Genomic DNA, 21526 nt, shown 5'->3' with positions numbered 1-21526 from the left:
CTTTGTTGTAAGGGAGGAAATCAGAATGCCTGGATGGTTTACCTCGTCACGGTGGATATTTAAACTCCACACTGCTCAATGCCATGGTGTAGCCTTGGACAATCCTTCTCCTGATTTGCAAAATAATCTGGTTCCTAATAAAATTCAAATTGTAAAGGAATGAGCTGTGAAGAAATATAAGAAAACATAAGATTCAAATATTTTGATAATGAATCTCATGAAAGTACATTTCCAATATATTACAATGTTCGCAGTTCACTCTTCTGTAACAGCAGCACTTTCCCATCACACTTTAATTTACTGAGAATAAAACACAGGAAAACATAAAGAGAAGGTGAATGTCGAATGAGAAAAATGTCTGGGAAATTAATTGGAAATTAAAAGTACCTAATCAGAAGATCAGTGTTGAATGACATGAGAGCAAAGCTTGAATCAGACAGTTTTTGGAAAGAATGAATGGAGTAAAAATACATTCTCAACACAATAGGTTTTCATGACTTGGAGGTAGAGTGAATGTTTGACCATCCATGATAGGAAAATGCTGAGATCTAAAATGAAGGGTGTGGTCAAATTTCACAAAGAATGATGGGATTAAGAGTGATCATGGAATTTTTAGAAACAAAATCATGTTTGACTAATTGGATTAATTATTCTTGAGGATTTGACCTAGTTGTCGAAAGTGGATGTGGTGTATTCTGTTTTTCAGAAGCTCCCTGACTGGGGGTTGTTTAACAAGATGAGAACAGAAGGTACTTGGGGATCTCCACAGTAGTCTGTGAGTTGGGTCTGAGACAGAGTGTAGAGTGGGAAGAAAGGAATCATTCCGAGGATAATAAACTGTAACTGAGAGCACGACAGGGATTAGTGCTTGCTCCAGCTCTTCACAATCACTTTCACAATGGTGGCTAAGAGCACTAACTGTCACATTTCCAAGCGCGCTAATGATATTGTACATTATGGGAATGTGAATGGAGAAGAGGATGTAAGGAGCCTTCGAGGAGAAGAGAACAAACTGAATGAGCAGTGACAACGTGGCAGGTGGAATGTAAGGTGCAAAAATATCAGGTTATCTACTTTTCCCATACCAGGCAGGCAGAATACTTGTTAAATGGTGTAACATTGGGTAGGGGTGATATTCAAAGGGACCCCCTGGTTGCCAGATATCACCTGCACAAGGGCATCGAGAATACCAAGAGGCAATGCAGAACCAGACTAGTGCCAGTGGAATCTCAAAAACACCAGGTGCTTGTGCCAGGACATGCAGGTCATCACGGGCTGGAAAGTAAAATCAAGCAGAATGCTAAACAACAGAGCATCCCTCTTGGACAAGCTCAATGCATTCTGTTGGATCAGGAGGCCAGCAAGCCAGTGGCACTCACCTCTTCAACATCGGTCACTGCATCAGACATCAAATCCTCCTTCCAGTGAGTGAATCTAGGGAAAGCGACTGGAGTCCCTAGATGATCCTCCCTGCCTGCACAGACCAGCTGACAGGAATATTCCTGGACATTTTCAACCACTCTCTCCAACAGGCAGAAGAACCACTTGCTGCTTCAAAAAGCCCTTCCTGAAGCAGAATGTCATTCTGGGTTTAAGATCTAGGTTGTGAATACAGACCACAAGTCGCCATCCACCATCATGAAGTGCTTTAAGGTTGGTCATGGCTCACATTAACTCCAGTCTCTCAACCACCCTTGATACAGTTCATGTACCACCAAAACAGGTCCACAGTAAATGCCTCCTTTGTGGCCCTTCACTCAGCCCTTGAACAGCAGGATGGCACCAACAGCGGATGACTACTTAATGAATATAAAGCTCCAACGCAGTAGTACCACACAAAGTGATCCCCTCACACTGTGACCTTTGGTCTCAGCATCCCTTTCTGGAATTGGATCCACAATTTTCAGTCATGCATGCTGCAATTAGTGAGGATTGGTGATTTCACCTACTCCATGATCATCAACTCCTGGATCCCTCAAGGCTGTACTCAGCCCATTACCATGTACCATGTGCACCCATGACTGTATGGCCAAATTTCACTCCAACTCCATCTATAGATTCATGGGTAACAGCCCCATTCTAACTAGATCTCTAACAATGACCGGTCGGGTACAAAAGGGAGATAGTGACTTGGTGAGCCAGGACAATAACCTCTCATTGTCAGCAAGCCTGAGGAGCTGGTCAGACACGTTCAGAAGTAGTAGATAGGACTATTATGTAAATGGTGAAAAATTGCAGTGTGCTGATGTGCAAAGGGATTTAGGAGTGTTTATATGCATGATTTAAAAAATGTTAGTTTGCAGATGCAGCAGGTAATGAAGTGGGAGGTAAAAACACAATGCTGGAAAAACTCAACAGGTCAAACAGTGTCCTTTATGTTCACTGGAGGCAAATCTACAGACACTCAATGACTCTGAGGGAAACCTCTTTTGCATCTCTCTCTGACTAAGAGGGGCTTAGGCAATTCCAGCCGGTGGCGAATCTGTCTGCCTTGCAGCAGGCAAAAAGAAATTTCACGTAATAGGGCCCTGCTTTATTTCTATGATAATAAATTGTATCTTGAATCAAAGGTAAAAATACATAACCGATGTTTTGGGCTTGAGCCCATTATCAAAGTTATGAAGAAGGGAAGTGGAATGTTGGCCTTCATTGCGGAAGGGATTCAGTGTAAGAGCAGGGGGGTTCTGCTGCAGCTGTATGAGAGACTGGGGAGGCTGCATCTGGAGTAATGGGTGCAGTTCTTGTCTCCTTAAGAAAAGACATTGAAAAGCAAGTCTGCGGATACTCAGGTCTAGTACAGTACACAAAAGTACAGGAGAAACTCAGCAGGTCATGCAGCATCCAGAGGAAGTAAAAGGAAATCAAGAGGTACTTTTACACACCCACTGAGAAACAGAAAATTTTCAAAAAATTTCTGCTCGGCTGGCAGATGTCGAGAAAGAATTTATTACATAAATTCCATCCTGTAATTCTTCTACCAGGATCCCTACACATTTTTACAGAGTGCCTGCGGTCAATTTAGACTGCAACCGCTCCATAAGAAACGGGCCTAAAATATGACATTCCCTCTCTGACAAGCTCTGCCACACAGGAAGGCTGTGTAAAAATGCACCTGTGTAAACGACCACAGCAGAGGTAAGTATGCTCATTTTTTTCAGAATAATTCAACTGTGTCTGTGTAAAAATCACTAATGTTTCAGGTTTGACCGCATTGGATATCTCGAAAAACAGGTTGTCAGCTGAATAAAAAGAGGGGGTGGAGGGAGGAAAGGGAAGGGGGCCAGGCAAAGAGGTGGATACAGGTGGGAGGGTGGAAGAGAAGGAAGCTGAGAAGGGATAGGGGAAGAAATCAGTGAGGTCTGATAGGAGAAGAAGAGAGAAGGGGATTTGGAGCTAGGGGAAAGGAGATATTGTAAAATCACAGTGAAGAATGAAAGTCTGCAGACACTGTGCTTGTAAAATCAATTGCTGGAGTAATTCAGCAGGTTTCGCTCCATCCATTGGTGGTAAAGAGACAAATAAGTCTCTTATTTAAACAGACAAATTTGTCTGTTTAAACCACACATGTCAAACTCAGGCCCACAGGCCAAATTTGGCCCGTGATATAATTATATTTCGCCCGCAAGATCATATCAAATATGTATTAGAGCTGGCCCGCTGGCCGCCGCACCAGTATAGCGCATGCACAGCTAATACTACAAATCACCAGCCCGTCAGCCCGCTAATCGCCCCCACCTCCTCTGTTTACTTTCGTTAGCTTCTGCGACCTGTCACCTAACTCACATGTAATGATCCCCTTACGAAAAATGGCCAAACGAAAGACAGAAAACAGGACCTTTCAAGACAGGTGGGAGGCAAACTCTGACCCCAGAGTTTGATGAACTTGCATCTAAGAAGAGATGCCAAGTATCTGGTTTAGACCCAGGTGCATCAGAATAAATCACAGTGTAGCAAGATAAGCTTGGATTAATATTTTCTTTGGTTAACTTTGGACTGTTCATAGTTGAAAGATTGGATTTTCATTGAAGCAAGTTGTTATTTTTTTGACTTGTTGGCTTGTGAAAAAAATACATTTAAAAGAAGCTTAAAGGTTATAGAGAAATATTATTTATTGAATATTTTATTTCTCATTTGTTAATGCTTCTTCTGGAAAGAGTTTAACCAAAACTATTATTAAACATTTATTTTAATAAGAAAAAGTTTAACATTACATATGTTGAAAGAAGAGAAAACATGCAGATGTTGTTGAAAATTTTCAATAAATATTTAGTTTGGCCCACGGCTTAGTCCAAGTTTTTAATTTTGGCCCTCTGTGAATTTGAGTTTGACACCCCTGGTTTAAACTAATAAACAGACAAATGGTGTTAATTAGATATGGAAAACAGGACAGGAGAGAGGAAATGTGATAATTGATTGAGGGATGTGATGTTGGGAAGGAGACAATAGCCCCTTTTAAACTACAGCACCTGGGGACCCAGGTGCAATTAGTGGGGCAAAGGTGCTGGAAGTACCTTTCAAATCGCAGGGGTATCGACCCATTAAATCACCAACCTGCTGATTTAAGGGGGATCCTGCCCCCACAATGACATGTCACGTACTCACAGGAAGTACTGTCGGATGTTCAGAAGCTGGCTGCCCGGTGACGCACACTTGCAAGCACTGATGTCACTGGAATAATGGTCAGCCATTTTCCTGTTCAAGTCGTCTGTGGACTTGACCTAGGTAAGGTTATATGTGTTCCCTGACTACCCCTAAGGTAGGTCAGGGACTTGGTTGGATTCTGACGAGGTTGACCAGGTCAGACCCTTTCTAACTGCTGTGTAATTGGGGCGCTAACTGGCCAAATTGCTTGGTTAACTCAATTTTACACAGTAGTTTGAAAGGGCCAAGAGAGAAATAGAGACACAAAGATTGAGGAAAGGAGACATCGGGAAAGATGGGGGGGTGGGGGGTGGGGGGGATGTCAGGTGCTAACAGAAACTGAAGTCAATGTTAAAGCCAATGGTTTGAGTGTGCTCAGACAGAATATGAGGTGTGTACCTCCAATTTTCAGGTGGTCTCAGTCTGCTAGTACATGAGACCTTGAACAGATATGGTGGCAAGGAAATGAGGCAGGAATTGAAATGGGTGGCCACTAGGAGATCAGTCTATTGTGGTGGTCAGAGTTGATGTGCTCACAAAGTGATCTCCCATTCTGTGTCCAGTCTCTCCAAATGTAGAGGAGACCACAACGGGAGCACTGGATGGAGTAGATGACCCCTGCAGATTCATATAGTGTTGCTTCACTTGGAAGGACTGTTTGGGCCCCGAATGGTGGAGGACGTGTGGGCGCAAGTGGACCACATCACAGGTGTAAGTGCCAAAGGGAAGATTAGTGGGAAGGGAGAAATGGATGAGGAAGGAGCAGTCCCTACAGAAGAGGAGGAGAGAGGTAATTCTGTCTGGTGTTGGGATCACGCAGTGGTTGGCAGAAATGGTGGAGGATGATGAGGATGGGATGTTAGATGAGGACAATGGGAATTCTGTCCTTGTTGCTCATGGATGGAGGGGACCAGGGGATGTGCAGGAAATGAGGGATGTGTGCTTGAGGGCTGCCATCAGGAAAAAGGCATAGGTGCCACTAGACTTGTACCACCAGGTTCAGGAACACCTGCTACCCCTCCAACATCAGAATCTTCAACGACAAAAAACCTCATGTTTATATGTGATGCCATGTATTTACTCTGACAATAAATCCGAAATCTGAATTTTAAATAATGAAGCAAAACATTTTCAAGCACAGCATCATAATGTCATAAAATGCAAGTCCTCGAGGTGGTGGAAACAGACTATTTAAATGTTTTTAAGACCGAAAAACATGATTACATGATAGTTTTTATAAGGCACTGGTGATACCTCACGGAGTACTGGCCTCCTCATTTAAGAAAGGATGTGCTGGCATTGGAGAGGGTTCAGAGAATGTTCACAAAAATGATTCCGGGAATGAAAGAGTTATCAAATGAGAGTGTTTAACAGTTCTTGATCCGTCCTTATTGGAATTTAGGAGAATAAGGGGGGGATCTCATTGAAACATGTTGTCTATTAAAAGGCATGGACAGAGTAAATATAGAAAGATTGTTTCCCATGGTGGGAGAGTCTAAGACACGAGGGCACAACTTCAGGGTTGAAGGGTGTTCACTTAGAACAGAGATGCATAGGAATTTCTTTAGCCAGAAGGTGGTGAATCTGGAATTTGCTGCCACAGGTGAGTGTATTGAAGGCAGAGATTAATAGATTCATGGTTCAAGTCAAGTCACTTTTATTTATCATTCAAAGCAAGCTCGCAAGGTAAAGATGAGATAGCGTTCACCAGGACATATTACATAAACCCTTGATGGGGAGAAGGCCGGACAGTGGGATTGAGTGGGAAAATGGATCAGCTCGTGATTAAATGGTGGGACAGATTGATAGGCTGAATAGCCTATTTTTGCTCCTATGACTTATGGTTTAAACTAAGAAGCAATAGGTCATGGTGGTTAGATGGAAGTTTGAAATCAAGACTGCAGCCATGGTTGTATTAATTACCAGAGCTACATTGAAGAGCCAAGTGGCCTCTCTCCAGTCCAAATTCAGAAAAGACAGAGCTGTGTTGGATCAAGGTGCATCAAAAAGTCCTGGGACATTCAAGGCTAGTGGGTATAGAGGCAAAACCTCTCCTGACTGGATTCATCCCTGTGACCAAGGATGACAGGTGTTTGAATCATGAGAATTTTCAATGTCCTGAGCCCACCTAATGCTGGTGACTTTATCAATGGCATTGATTCTCAACTGCTCTTGTATGGAAAACAGTCATTTTGAAAAGCAACTGACAACCACTTTTTCTGAATCAACTTGGAATGAGCAGCAAATGATGTCATGCTGGTAATACAAGTCCTTAGAAGGAATTGCAAAACCAGTTTAATGTTTATTGTGATAATTTATGAACAAATATGGAAAAATATGAATTTGCTTGAAATTGTTGTATTACCAAATTCCATATTTTTGGCACCAATGAAGGCAGTGTTCAAGAAAATTCTTTAGATGGTCAGAAGTGAGAGTGCTGTTGTCTAAATTGTGCCATCGGAGGAATTTGCTTGTTAAATTCAAATTCGAGGGAAACAAGTTGGTTTTAATTCTCCCTCAAAATATCTTGAACTGTGAAAACACTAAATCAGTGGTTCTCAACCTTTTTCTTTCCACTCACATACCACTTTAAGTAATCCTTAAGCCATCGGGGGGCTCTGTGATTAGTAAGGGATTGCTTAAGGTGGTATGAGAGTGGGAAGGTTGAGAATCACTGCTCTAGACCCAATTGTTACTGAAATATTTTCCTTGAGAAAAATTGTCATTGGCCCATTTCCTTTGGAGTTAGGAAACCGTGCACATAACAAGTCAATTAGGTACAATTGAAACAGTGGTTTTCAAACATTTTCTTTCCACCCTCATACCACCTTAAGCAATCTCTTACTAATCACAGAGCCCCGATGGCTTAAGGATTACTTAAAGTGGTATGTGAGTGGAAAGAAAAAGGTTGCAAACCATGGATCCTGAGATCCAAGCTTAAGCAATTTAGGCTTTTATTACCACTTTCAGTAAGTCCCAACACAACTGGAAGGATGTTCTAGAAACATTTTAACTGTAAATCTCAAAGGTCTGAGAGAGTCATTTGTGGCTCACAAATAGTTTGTCATGTCAACCCCAGCAATTTTTGTCGACTAGTTTTTGAGAAACTGAGTCCTGAAACACTTGATTTTCCTGTCGTTTGTGGAAAAACTCATTGATTCGACTGAGACAGATTGTTCTTTCAGAAAACTTGCATATCCTGAGTAGTTTCTATGGCTGGTAATAACAGATTGTTCAGTTGAATGGTTAAATTACAAGTGAAATTTTGTGAGAATCTGTATTGGAAGATTGTAAATTTTAAGGGAAGATTTGTTTTTAGTTTCTCTGTACTTCATGACCATCTGCACATTAAAGTTGTTAATGTTTTGAGTGATTTTGTTCCCTTTGGAACTCTGGAAAGAAAATTACCTGAACCTCAATGATGAAACTGTAAGCAATTTATACAGGCCTGACCCCTAACTAGATCATGGGTGACTTCTTTCTCAGAACAGTGTTTAATGCAAATATTTGTAATTTGTCCCATGGCTTTTCACTAGAACACTTGCATCAAAATGCAATTTTATTCTTTGCAAGAGATAGACTTGATAAATAAACTGCTGCTTAAATAATTGTGCAATGATTTGTAATTCACATCCAGCTTGGGTTTAATGATTCAATATTCATCTGCAGATGACAGTTTAATCTTGCCAGTAGTTATATTTTATCACGTTGATTTTTGATTTCACGCAATGATAATTTAAGACAATTCACAGCAAGATTCCGCAAATGCTCAGAAGTATATAATTCTCTCTCTCTGTCAGTGCAATTTTAAAGTTTTTCATCCTTTTGCAAAACCATTGAGAAATTAGTCATTTTTTTCTGATCTTTTTTTTAATTAATCACCTTTCCTGAACCCAACACATGAAGAAACCACATCAGAATCTCTACTTTCTCAGGAATTTGCAAGGGTTTGGTATGATATCAAAAAACTTTGCACATTTCTACAGACGAGTAATGGAAAGGCAAAGGCAAGGCAAAGGCAAGGCAAATTCGCCAAGGCAAATAGCGCCTTTGGAAGACTACACAAAAGAGTCTGGAAAAACAACCAACTGAAAAACCTCACAAAGATAAGCGTATACAGAGCCGTTGTCATACCCACACTCCTGTTCGGCTCCGAATCATGGGTCCTCTACCGGCACCACCTACGGCTCCTAGAACGCTTCCACCAGCGTTGTCTCCGCTCCATCCTCAACATCCATTGGAGCGCTTACACCCCTAACGTCGAAGTACTCGAGATGGCAGAGGTCGACAGCATCGAGTCCACGCTGCTGAAGATCCAGCTGCGCTGGATGGGTCACTTCTCCAGAATGGAGGACCATCGCCTTCCCAAGATCGTGTTATATGGCGAGCTCTCCACTGGCCACCGTGACAGAGGTGCACCAAAGAAAAGGTACAAGGACTGCCTAAAGAAATCTCTTGGTGCCTGCCACATTGACCACCGCCAGTGGGCTGATAACGCCTCAAACCGTGCATCTTGGCGCCACCAGTTTGGCGGGCAGCAACCTCCTTTGAAGAAGACCGCAGAGCCCACCTCACTGACAAAAGGCAAAGGAGGAAAAACCCAACACCCAACCCCAACCAACCAATTTTCCCTTGCAACCGCTGCAATCGTGTCTGCCTGTCCCGCATCGGACTTGTCAGCCACAAACGAGCCTGCAGCTGACGTGGACTTTTTACCCCCTCCATAAATCTTCGTCCGCGAAGCCAAGCCAAAGAAGAATGGAAAGTGTACTGACCGGCTGCAACATGGTGAAAATAAAATTTTGTAATACAAAAAAGTGCTGGAGAAACTCAGCCAGTCATGTAGAATCCATAGGAAGTCGCAGGTCGGCAAGATTTTGGCCCTGAGCCTTTTGTCGAGGTGTGAATGAAAAGCAGATAGGCACCTGAATAAAAAGGTGTGGGGAGGAAAGGGCAGTGGGAGGAGCACAGGCAAAGAGGGAAGAGGACACATGGATCAAAGTGGAAGGTGGTGTGGGAGAAGGTAACTCTGAATAGAGAGGCAAGGTGGGGGGAGCTGGAGGAAAGGAGAGAGAGGGACCGGGAAAGGTAGAGACCTGAGGGAGGGGTTCAGCAGAACCTGGAGAAGTAGCTGTTGATGCCATCTGATTGGAGAGTGCCCAGGCAGAATATTAGGAATATTTCTCCAATTTATGGATGGCTTTGGTTTGGCAGTGCATGAGGCCATGGATAGACATGTCGGTGTAGGAATGGGAAGTGCAATTTAAATGATTGGCCTCAGGGGTGTCCCTGTTTTTGCAGCAGACAGAACGAAGGTGATCAACGAAATGATCCCCCAGTCTGCATCCAGGCTCTCCGATATAAAGGGAGACGACAACAGGAGCACCAGATGCAGTAAAGTGACCTCTGTTCCTTTACTTAGAAGAACTGATTTGTGAGAGAGGAAGTGTGGGTCCAACAATCGCATTCTTGTGGTGACAGGTGTACATACAGAGGGGGTGATTAGTGGGAAGGGTTGAATGGACGTGGAGTCCCTGCAGAAGGGAGGAGAGAAAGGAAACATTAATCTTGTGTGGGATCACGTTGCAGGTGGCAGAAATTGTGCAGAAGGATATTTTGGATGTAGAGGTGGTGGGGTGATAGGTGAGGACAGGGGAATTCTGTCCTTTTGTGTCTTGGGATGGAGGGGGCCAGGGAAGATGGGTGTGAAACAAAGGAAATGCACCGTTAGCTGAATTGATGGCAGTAGAGGGGAAAATACTTTTTTGAAGGAGAACATCTTGGATGATCTGGCATTGAAGACCTCTTCCTGGGAGCAATTGCACCTAAGGCAGAAGAATTGAGAGAAAGGAATGAAATCTTTACAAGAGCCAGGGTGTGAAGAGGCATAGTCGATGTAACTGTGGTATTAAGTGAGTCTATTGTAAATATCTGGAGAGAATTTGTCTCCTGAGAGATTGAGAAAGGGGAGGCTGTTACCAGAGGTGGACCAAATAAATTTGAGGTTGGGGTGGAAGTTGGCAGCAAAGTGGATAATGATGAGTTCATCGAGTTGAGTGCCCTTACCTGTGGAAGCTTTTGGCATGGACTGCACAACAAAGCAGGCATACCCATGGGTACCCATGGCTACCACTTTGACTTGAAGAAAATGGAATTAGCCAAATGAGAAATTATTGAAGGCGAGAACAAGTTCTGCTGCACAGCAGAGGAGGGTGCTGGTTGAGGGAGAGAAGTTGGGTCTGTATTGAGAAAGAAACAAAGAGCTTTGAGAATATGTTCAACATGGGGAATGGAGGTGTATAGAAATTGGACTTCCATAGTGAAATTGAGGTGGTCAGGCCATGGAACTGGATGTTGTTGGTGATGGATGGGCTTGATGGAACAAAATTGAGTCAAGGTAAAAAGGTATCAGATTGGTGAGCAGGCATACATGGAAATAATGGGTCTGTCAGGTCAATTAGATTTGTGGATCTTAGGTAACAGAGTGAACTGGGCAGTACAGGGATGGAAAACATTAGGTTAGAGGCTATGGACGTGAAATGAGTGGATGTGGTGGTGCGTGAGATGGAAACTTGACTTTTTTGGTCAGAGCAGTCATCTGGCCTCAGCAAGGTAGAGGTCAGTGCACCAGACCACAAGAGGATCATCCTAGTTTGATATGAGGTAGGGATTGGTGTAGAGAGAGTGGAGTAAAATTTTATTTGGGTAAAGTGAGAATAGATTAAAATGATTTGTGATTTCTTGATCCTTAGAGTGCATGCGGCTGAGTTCATTACCTCATTCTTAGTCCCAAGTAGACTCAGTATGTGGTATTGGATAAGACAATCAACCTCTGAGCATAGTCCCTGGTGTATTTTAACATGAAGACCCAATTAAGACCTAATGTGCATCAATCCAAAAGCTTGTAGATTGATAGAAATCATTTGTATCTGAAGAGGCCACCTCAGTTGTGAAACCATACAAGTTTTCCCATTTCATCTATTGTGAGCAAAGTAAAAGCAAAAGTTAAAAAAGAGAAAACTAAGAGTGGAGGGGATATCAGTAGAGTGCAAAATAGGCAAGAATTACCAGATTTTAAAAGCGCAATGGGTTTAAGGGCTCTTTATCTGAATGCCCGTAGAATTCGAAACAAGGTCAGTGAATTTAGTACAAATCAGTACAAAGGGGTATGTTTAGTGGCCATTACAGAAACATGGTTGGAGGGATTGGGAATTAAATATCCAAGGATATCAGGTAATAAGGAAGGACAGGCGGGTAAGTAAGGGAGGTGAAGTAGCACTCTTAGTTAAGAATGAGATTAAGGCAATAGTGAAAAATGCTGAGTCCATTTGGGTAGAGATTAGGAGTAGCAAAGAGAACCCAATAATAACATTATGGTGTATCAGGCAATAAATCAAGAAATGTCGGAGGCATGTAAGGATGAAACAGCAGTAAACATGGGGGCATTTAACATGCACGTTGATTGGGTAATAGAATGCACGTGGCTTTCTTGAACAGCATGTTACTGAACTGACATCTGATCCTGTGAAATGAGACAGGTAAAATCAGAGATGTAATAGTTTGGGATCCTTTGGAAAGAGTGATCACAATATGATTGAATTTATCATACAAATGGAGGGCACAATAGATTGGTCTAAAACAAGTGTGTTATGTCTAAACAAGGGAAACTACAAGGGGATGAAGGAGGAGTTTGCCAGAGTAAACTGGGGATGTAGGCTGCAGGCTATATGGAGGGATGGTTGTGGAACAGTGGAAGACTTTTAAAGAGATTTTTCAGTGTTCAACAAATTCCAGCTAAAAGGGTATTAAGGGTATTAAGGGTATAAGATAAGCGTATACAGAGCCGTTGTCATACCCACACTCCTGTTCGGCTCCGAATCATGGGTCCTCTACCGGCATCACCTACGGCTCCTAGAACACTTCCACCAGCGTTGTCTCCGCTTCATCCTCAACATTCATTGGAGCGCTTTCATCCCTAACGTCGAAGTACTCGAGATGGCAGAGGTCGACAGCATCGAGTCCACGCTGCTGAAGATCCAGCTGCGCTGGGTGGGTCACGTCTCCAGAATGGAGGACCATCGCCTTCCCAAGATCGTGTTATATGGCGAGCTCTCCACTGGCCACCGTGACAGAGGTGCACCAAAGAAAAGGTACAAGGACTGCCTAAAGAAATCTCTTGGTGCCTGCCACATTGACCACCGCCAGTGGGCTGATATCGCCTCAAACCGTGCATCTTGGCGCCTCACAGTTTGGCGAGCAGCAACCTCCTTTGAAGAAGACCGCAGAGCCCACCTCACTGACAAAAGGCAAAGGAGGAAAAACCCAACACCCAACCCCAACCAACCAATTTTCCCCTGCAACCGTGTCTGCCTGTCCCGCATCGGACTTGTCAGCCACAAACGAGCCTGCAGCTGACGTGGACATTTACCCCCTCCATAAATCTTCGTCCGCGAAGCCAAGCCAAAGAAGAAAGAAGGGTGAGGGGAGCCAGTCTTGGATAACTAATGAGATCAAGGAAGACATTAAACGAAAAGGTTGTCCATTCAAGATTGCTAAGAGCAGTGGGAAGCTAGAAGACTGGGAAACCTTTAAAAAGCAACAAAGAGCTACAAAGTGAGCAAAGAAGAAAGGGAAGATTGACTGAGAAAAGATTAGCTTAAAATATATTTTTTTAATAATTACATAAATCACAAAAGGGTGGCTAAAGTGAAGGTTTGCCCTTGGAAGATGAGAAGGGGGAATTAATATTAGGTAATGAGGAAATGGCTGAAGCTTTGAATGACTATTTTGTGTTGGTGTTCACAGTGGAAGATATGTCGAACATGCCAAACACATGCCATAGATGTGATGGGAAGTGAGGACCTGGATGTAATAGCTAATGGATCCATGGATCTAAAGAGGACATACTCAGAAAACTTGTGGGTCTAAAGATAAATTCCCTGGTTCTAATGGAATGCATCCCAGGGGACTGAAAGAAATGGCAGCAGTTTTAGTCAAGGCCCTGGTGATAATTTACCAAAATTCTCTGGACTTTCGACTGGAAAATGACAAATGTCATGCCACAATTCAAAAAAGTATGCAGGCAAAAGGAAAGGAACTATAGGCCAGAAATAGTGAAGCGTCTGGAGCAAAATGGATCCATCAGGCATATGCAGCGTTGATTCAGCAAAGGCAGGTCCTGTTTCACAGACTTACTGGAGTTCTCTGAGGATATAATGAGAGTGGTAGATAGAGGGTTGTGGATGGATGTTGTTTACCTAGATTTCCAGAAGGTGTTCGATAGGTACCGCATAAAAGACTAATACAGAAGATAAAAATGCATGGAATTGGGGGTGATGTATTAGCATAGATTGAGGATTGATTAACCAATAGAAAGCAGAGAGGTGCAGGGTTGTGTTTCTGGTTGACAATTGGTGTTGAGCAGAGTGCCGCAGGAGTTGTTGCTGGGTCTACATCTGTTCACTCTATGCATAATCGATCTGGGAGAGGGAACAGAGTGTATCTTAAGTTTGCTGTTGACACTAAATTGAGTGGAAGATACGGTGAGTCGGCAGAGAGATGAAGTGAATGGGCAAGGGTCTGGCAGATAGAGTAGAAGGTTGGCAAATGTGAGGTTATCCACTTCAGAAGGAGAAACGAAAGATCAAAATATTATTTCTTCTTCTTTGGCTTGGCTTCGCGGACGAAGATTTATGGAGGGGGTAAATGTCCACGACAGCTGCAGGCTCGTTTGTGGCTGACAAGTCCAATGCGGGACAGGCAGATACGGTTGCAGCGGTTGCAGGGGAAAATTGGTTGGTTGGGGTTGGGTGTTGGGTTTTTCCTCCTTTGTCTTTTGTCAGTGAGGTGGGCTCTGCGGTCTTCTTCAAAGGAGGTTGCTGCCCGCCGAACTGTGAGGCGCCAAGATGCACGGTTTGAGGCGATATCAGCCCACTGGCGGTGGTCAAAGTGGCAGGCACCAAGAGATTTCTTTAGGCAGTCCTTGTACCTCTTCTTTGGTCCACCTCTGTCATGGTGGCCAGTGGAGAGCTCGCCATATAACACGATCTTGGGAAGGTGATGGTCCTCCATTCTGGAGACGTGACCCACCCAGCGCAGCTGGATCTTCAGCAGCGTGGTCTCGATGCTAACGGCCTCTGCCATCTCGAGTACTTCGACGTAGGGATGAAGGCCCTCCGATGAATGTTGAGGATGGAGCGGAGACAATGCTGGTGGAAGAGTTCTAGGAGCCTTAGGTGATGCCAGTAGAGGACCCATGATTCGGAGCCGAACGGGAGTGTGGGTATGACAACGGCTCTGTATACGCTTATCTTTGTGAGGTTTTTCAGTTGATTGTTTTTCCAGACTCTTTTGTGTAGTCTTCCAAAGGTGCTATTTGCCTTGGCAAGTCTGTTGTCTATCTCGTTGTCGATCCTTGCATCTGATGAAATGGTGCAGCCGAGATAGGTAAACTGGTTGACCGTTTTGAGTTTTGTGTGCCCGATGGAGATGTGGGGGGGCTGGTAGTCATGGTGGGGAGCTGGCTGATGGAGGACCTCCATTTTCTTCAGGGTGACTTCCAGGCCAAACATTTTGGCAGTTTCTGCAAAACAGGACGTCAAGCGCTGAAGAGCTGGCTCTGAATGGGCAACTAAAGCGGCATCGTCTGTAAAGAGTAGTTCACGGACAAGTTTCTCTTGTGTCTTGGTGTGAGCTTGCAGGCGCCTCAGATTGAAGAGACTGCCATCCGTGCGGTACCGGATGTAAACAGCGTCTTCATTGTTTAGGTCTTTCATGGCTTGGTTCAGCATCATGCTGAAGAAGATTGAAAAGAGGGTTGGTGCGAGAACACAGCCTTGCTTCACACCATTGTTAATGGAGAAGGGTTCAGAGAGCTCATTGCTGTATCTGACCTGACCTTGTTGGTTTTCGTGCAGTTGGATAACCATGTTGAGGAACTTTGGCGGGCATCCGATGCGCTCTAGTATTTGCCAAAGAGGTGCAGGGTTGTGTTTCTGGTTGACAATTGGTGTTGAGCAGAGTGCCGCAGGAGTTGTTGCTGGGTCTACATCTGTTCACTCTATGCATAATCGATCTGGGAGAGGGAACAAAGTGTATCTTAAGTTTGCTGTTGACACTAAATTGAGTGGATGATACGGTGAGTCGGCAGAGAGATGGAAGTGAATGGGCAAGGGTCTGGCAGATAGAGTAGAAGGTTGGCAAATGTGAGGTTATCCACTTCAGAAGGAGAAACGAAAGATCAAAATATTATTTAAATTGAAAGCAATTGCAGCATGTTGGTGTGGAGAAGGATTTGGGAGTGCTGGTGCATGAATTGCAAAAGGTTGGTTTGCAGATGCAGCAGGCTTTCAAGAAGCCAAATAAAATGCTGGCCTTCACTGGTAGAGGGATTGGATTTGTGACCAGGGGGGTTTTGTTGCAACTGTACAAAGTACTGGTGAGACTGCATCTGGAGTACTGCATGCAGTTCTGGTCTCCTTACTTGAAAAAGGATGTACTGGCTTTGGTGTGATGCAGAGGAGGTTCACCAGGTTGATTCCAGGGATGAAGGGGTTGGCCTATGAGGAGAGATTGAGTTGTTTGGGACTGTGTTTGCTGGAATTTAGAAATATATAAAATTATGAAAGGCATAGATAAGTTGTTTCCATTGGTGGGGGAGACTAGAACTAGGGGACATAGCCTCCAGATACAGGGTAGTAAAATTAGGACAGAGATGAGGAGGAAGACCTTTTCCCAGAGGGTGGTGAATCTGTGGAATTTGCTGCCCATTGAAGCAGTGGAAACGACCTCAGTAAATATATTTAAGACAAGGTTGAGTAGATTTCTACATACTAAGGGAATTGAGGGATATGGAGCAAAGGCAGGTAGGTGGAGATGAGCCTATCATCACATCAGCCATGGCCACATTGAAAGGCAGAGCAGGCTGACAGGCTGGATGGCCGACTCCTGATCTATTTCTTATGTTCTTAAAGTTCCTGAATTGCTCAAACGTGGTAAGGAACTTTGAAGCAGAGACTTGATTTCATACATTCTGTCAGGTGCTCCATATATATACATGCTTACATTTTGACTTTTTTTTCTACAGCTTTGAAGCACTTGACAAAACAAGTATTGAACAGTATGACAGGGTTTATCGCACTTCCATCAGTTTTACAACGGATTTTGCAGGTGAGTTCTGAACCTGTTGTTCCCCCTTGTCATTGTAACTTCATTGTGCTGACAATATCTTTTCAGTTCTTCACATATTGATTCAGAATTTGATGGAGCAGGCCAAGTCATAGCACCCAACGTACATTTAATGTCTGAAATGCGAAAGTCTGCTTACGCTGTGATTGCAGTAAAAACACAATGAAATGCTAGAGCAGGGGTTCCCAACCTGGGGTACATGTAGCCCCCCCCCCAGTGGTTGATTTGCACTTTTCAGGGGGTACATTGGGTCTGAGAGAATAGCCACTACTGTCCAATACATGGTGTTGTACTCTGCAGTCAGATTGCACAATGTCGTATTTTTTTAAATCCTTAATTTTTAGGGGTACACGGGAACCTATAAAAATGCCCAAGGGGTACAGAGGAACAAAAAGGTTGGGAACCCCTGTGCTAGAGCAACTCAGCTGGTCTTTCGATGTCCACAGGAGAAAAAGATATATTGCTGGTGTTTAAGACCTGAGCCCTTCATCATGGAATAAGCAGAATGAGCAATAAACAGGAAATCTTAGAATACAGACAGTGCCGGCTGGGGAAGGAGCCCAGACCAGCAAAAGGTGTTAATTGGACATGATAAGGGGAGAGGTGAGGAGTGGTTATGTCTGTGCAAAAGAAGACGGGAAAAGGGAGAGGGACAGAGCTGGGGGAAGGAAATGGGGGACAGAGTGGGGGGAGGGTTTAACGAAGTCCAGAGAAGTTTATATTAATTCCATTCAGTTGGATGGTGCCCAGTTGGAAGGTGAGGTGTTGTTCCTCCATTTACGGGTGGTATCCCTCTGGCAGTGCATAAGACCATGTACAGACATGTCAGCAAGGGAATGGGATGGAGAATTGAAATGGATGGCCACTAGGAAATCCATGCTACTGTGGCAAACGGAGCCAGTGCTCAACAAAGCGATCTCCCAGTCACTGTCCAGTCTCTCTGATGTCGAGGTGACCACAACGGGAGAACCAAATGCAGTAGATGACCCCTGCAGATTTACAAGTGAAATGTTGCTTCACTTGGAAGGACTGTTTGGGGTCCCAAATGGTGATGAAGGAGTTGTGGTGGGTGCAGTTGAAGCATCTCCTGCACTCACAGATGCAGGTCCCAGATTCTTGGGGAGGGAGGAGTGGACAAGAAATTCACAGAACTAGGTCCCTGTGGAAGGCTTGGGGGGGGGGGGGTTGGAGGGGAGGAGAATATGTGTCTAGTGGTGGGATCACATAGTAGGTGGTAGAAATGGCGAAGGAGGATGTGTTGGATGCGGAGGTTGGTGGGGTGGGAGGTGAGGACAAAGAGGATCCTGCGCGTGGAGGCAGTGGGGGCCAGGGCAGATGTGCAGGTACTGAGGATATGCAGGTAAGAACCAAGTTGATAGTGGTAGAAGGAAAGCCACATTGTTGGACAAAAGAGGACATCTCTGATGATCTGGCATGGAAGTCCTCGTCCTGGGTGCAATGCAACAGAGATGGAGGAATTGAGAGAATAGAATGGAATCCTTACAGGGGACAGGGTATGAAGAGATAGCTGGGAGATTTGGTGGGTTTGTAGACTAGGTCTGTTGAGTGTTTGTCTCCTGCGATGAAGACAGGGAGATCGAAGAAAGGGAGAGTTGCTAGAGGTGGACCAAGTGAATTTGAGTTTGGGGTGGAAGTTGACAGCAAAGTGGATGAAATCATCAAGCTCATCATGGGTACATGAGGCAGCATCAAAGTAGTCATTGATGTAGCAGAGGAAGAATTGAGGGGCCTTGCTTATGTAGGCTTGTAGCATGGATTACTTCATGTAGCCAAGAAAAATGCTGGTACCCATGGCTACCCCCTTAACCTGGAGAAAGTGGGATGAGTTAAAGCAGCAATTATTGAGGGTGAGGACAGGTTCTGCCAGCCGGAGAAGGGTGGTGATGGAGGGGGATTGGTTGGGTCTATTGTTCAAAAAGAAATGAAGCCCTTTGAGGCCTTTGGTATGGGGGATGGAGGTGTTTCAGGATTGGATGCTCATGGTAAACATGAGGCAATTGAGTTCAGGGAATTGGAAGTTGTTGAAATGTTGGAAGGCATGTGAAGTGTCCCGGATGTAGGTGGGGAGGGACTGGACTACGGTGGGGTAGGGGGGGAACAAAGTCAAGATAAGCAGAGATCAATTTGAGTGGGGCAAGAGCACGTGGAAACAATGCGTCTGCCAGGACAAATGGGTCTGTGAATCTTGGGTAGGATGTAGATATGGGCGGTATGGGGTTGGGAAACAATAAGATTGGGGGCCGTCCCAGGGAGGTGACCCAGAAGTGATGATTTTAGAAATGATGTGAGATGCAGTGGTTTGATGAGTTTTGGTGGGGTCCTGTTGGATGGGTAAGAGGAGATGTCTGAGAGATGTCATCTGGCTTCGGCCAGATAGAATCCAGTGCACCAGACCACAACAGCGCCACCCTTATCTGTGGATATGATGGTGAGGTTCGGTTTTCCGCAGAGATAGTGGAAAGTCAGGCATGCCGAGGAGGTGAGATTGAAACGAGTAAGGGGAGTAGTGAAGTTAATACAGTGTTGATGTCACGGCGGCAAACTTCCAGAGCAGGCAGAAGACCATGAGAAGGAAGAAGGTTTAAATTGGGAAAAGGAATCTGTAGTTGGGGGGTGGGGGGGGGGGGGGGCGGGTGGAGAGTGGAGAATTGCGGTTGTGGACATAGGCATGGAAATGGAGCCGACAGAAGAAAAGTTCAGCTAAATGGCGAGCGTGGAACTCGTTGGGGTTTGGGTGCTGGGGGATGAAGGTAAGGCCTCCTCTGAGGACAGTGCATTCAGTCTCTAAGAGGGGAAGGTTGGAGGGGATGGTGAAGACTAGGCAGGGGTTGGGGGGAGAGAGGAGGAGGATGGGATGGATCAGGAGGTGGAGGGTAGGAAAATCCAAGGGAAGGAGGGGTGGTTTGGGAAAGTGAGAGGGTGGAGGGAGAAAGGCCTGTACGCTTCTGGAGCCAGAGTGGGAGTTTGGCATGGAGGCTTGATCCTGTAGGTCGCAAGGGCCCAAGTGGAAACCCGTGTCCATAGTTCGGTCCAGGTTCAGGGTGAAAGTTCACGTTGGAGGCTCAATCCTGCAAATCGCCAGGGCGGAGACAGAGACCTGTGTCTGAAGCCTGGTTCTACAGGCCCCCAGGTTCAGGATGAAAGTTCATATCGGAGTCTCGGACCTATCGGTCACTAGGGCCATGGTGGAGTCCCAGATCAAGAACTCAATACTGTAAACCACCAGGGCCAAAGTGGAGACCTACGTGTAATGTCACCGAGGTGGCAGTCTCCAGGGACGCGAGCTTCTGATCCTTGATGGATGTCAGGTATGTGTAGAGTCGGCAGTTGAACCCATGGATCCAGCAGAGGAAGAAGTGTAGAAGAGGACGGTGAGTGAGGTACGGAACTTTGGTAGTGAGAAATTGAGGGTTTGCTGGTTCCTGTGTATCAAGCTGATGGTAGTCCATAGGATATGGTGAGAGAAATGAAGAGAGCAGGAGTCAATGCAGCGCAGGTACCTGAGATCCCAGTAGGGGCCAAACTGGGAGGCTTGAAATCGGAACTGGAATCCACATGGCACCAGATGGCAGTGGAAGCATGTAGCCAGGATGGTTGTGGAAGCGAGTCTGGGTGAGAACATGGTTGTAGAGCTTGAGGTGTTTTTCCATGCCCTACAGGTCCAAATATTAGCACAGTGCAAATTGCTGAATGAAAAAACTGACAATTAGACTCTTGACTTCTGACTTATGATACCTTTCCTCTTCACAAATGAAATTTAAATTTAAAGAAGCAGGTGGTCAATATGGAAGGAAATAGGGAGACAAAAATTCAAAGAAAATAAAAATTTAACAGACAAAGGATTGAAGGAAGTGAGAAATAGGAAACAAAGATAAATATGTAAAATCATTTTTAAATACCTCCAAAACCATTTCCTATTTTGGGGGATGATTCCATAATTTCACATTTTACCTTCTGTACCTTGAAGATGAATGGCGCTGTGAAACTATTGATCGCCGTGAACTTAGCGCAGCGGTTAGTCTGACGCTATTACAGCGCCAATGACCTGGGCTTTGTCTTTTAGGAATTTGTACATTCTCCCCATCTCTGCATGGGTTTACTCTGGATGCAGAGGTTTCCTCCCACCTTCCAAAGCGTACGGGATTGTAGATTAATTTGGTTGTAATTCTGCGACACAGGTTTAAATGGCCAGAACTGGCTTCTACCATGCTGTAATTTAAAAAAAATAAAATGTGACTTATCTTTCCTGATATTTTTTTCTTTGTTAAGTTAGATATGTGGAGCCACATCATCAGTGTTTTTATCACCAACCTGAACTGTTCTGAGGGGATTATTTGTGAGGACACAATTTTTGTTCTCCCATTTTTATTAATTTGCAACTTTTGGTGTTGATCCAAGCTGGTATTTTGATTAATGCAGTAATGATGGCACACATCGCTAATGTGCTGTGGTTTCTCTGAGCAGAATTACTATTGGCATTTTCTGGCCATATACTTTAAAAAATAAAAATCTGTGAGAAGTAAAGCAATTATTTTTGGACAAAATGGATATTCTGTGCCATCTCAAGATGAAGCCAGCCATGCTCAGAAACCAAAAATTCATGAAAACACAGCGACTTTTGGCTCTATCACAAAAATTAACGAAATAAATATGCTGAAATCTGGGTTTAAAAAGCTGT

At 44.4% G+C, this 21526-nt stretch overlaps 1 protein-coding gene across 6 annotated transcripts in view; it reads left to right on the top strand.

Annotated features, from left to right (window-relative positions):
- vps8 (VPS8 subunit of CORVET complex) overlaps positions 1 to 21526 on the top strand; it is a 681049-nt gene that overhangs the window by 306027 nt on the left and 353496 nt on the right. For all 6 annotated transcript variants that reach the window (XM_069934259.1, XM_069934258.1, XM_069934264.1 and 3 more), the window contains one exon: positions 16727 to 16809. In XM_069934259.1, the coding sequence (XP_069790360.1) occupies positions 16727 to 16809 (83 nt within the window). The remainder of the gene's footprint in view (positions 1 to 16726; positions 16810 to 21526) is intronic.

The sequence above is a fragment of the Narcine bancroftii genome, chromosome 4 (assembly GCF_036971445.1).
Source record: "Narcine bancroftii isolate sNarBan1 chromosome 4, sNarBan1.hap1, whole genome shotgun sequence".
Classification (NCBI taxonomy): Eukaryota; Metazoa; Chordata; class Chondrichthyes; order Torpediniformes; family Narcinidae; genus Narcine; species Narcine bancroftii.
The sequence above is the reverse complement of the archived record's forward strand: the minus strand, read 5'-3'. Positions and strand labels throughout refer to the sequence as shown.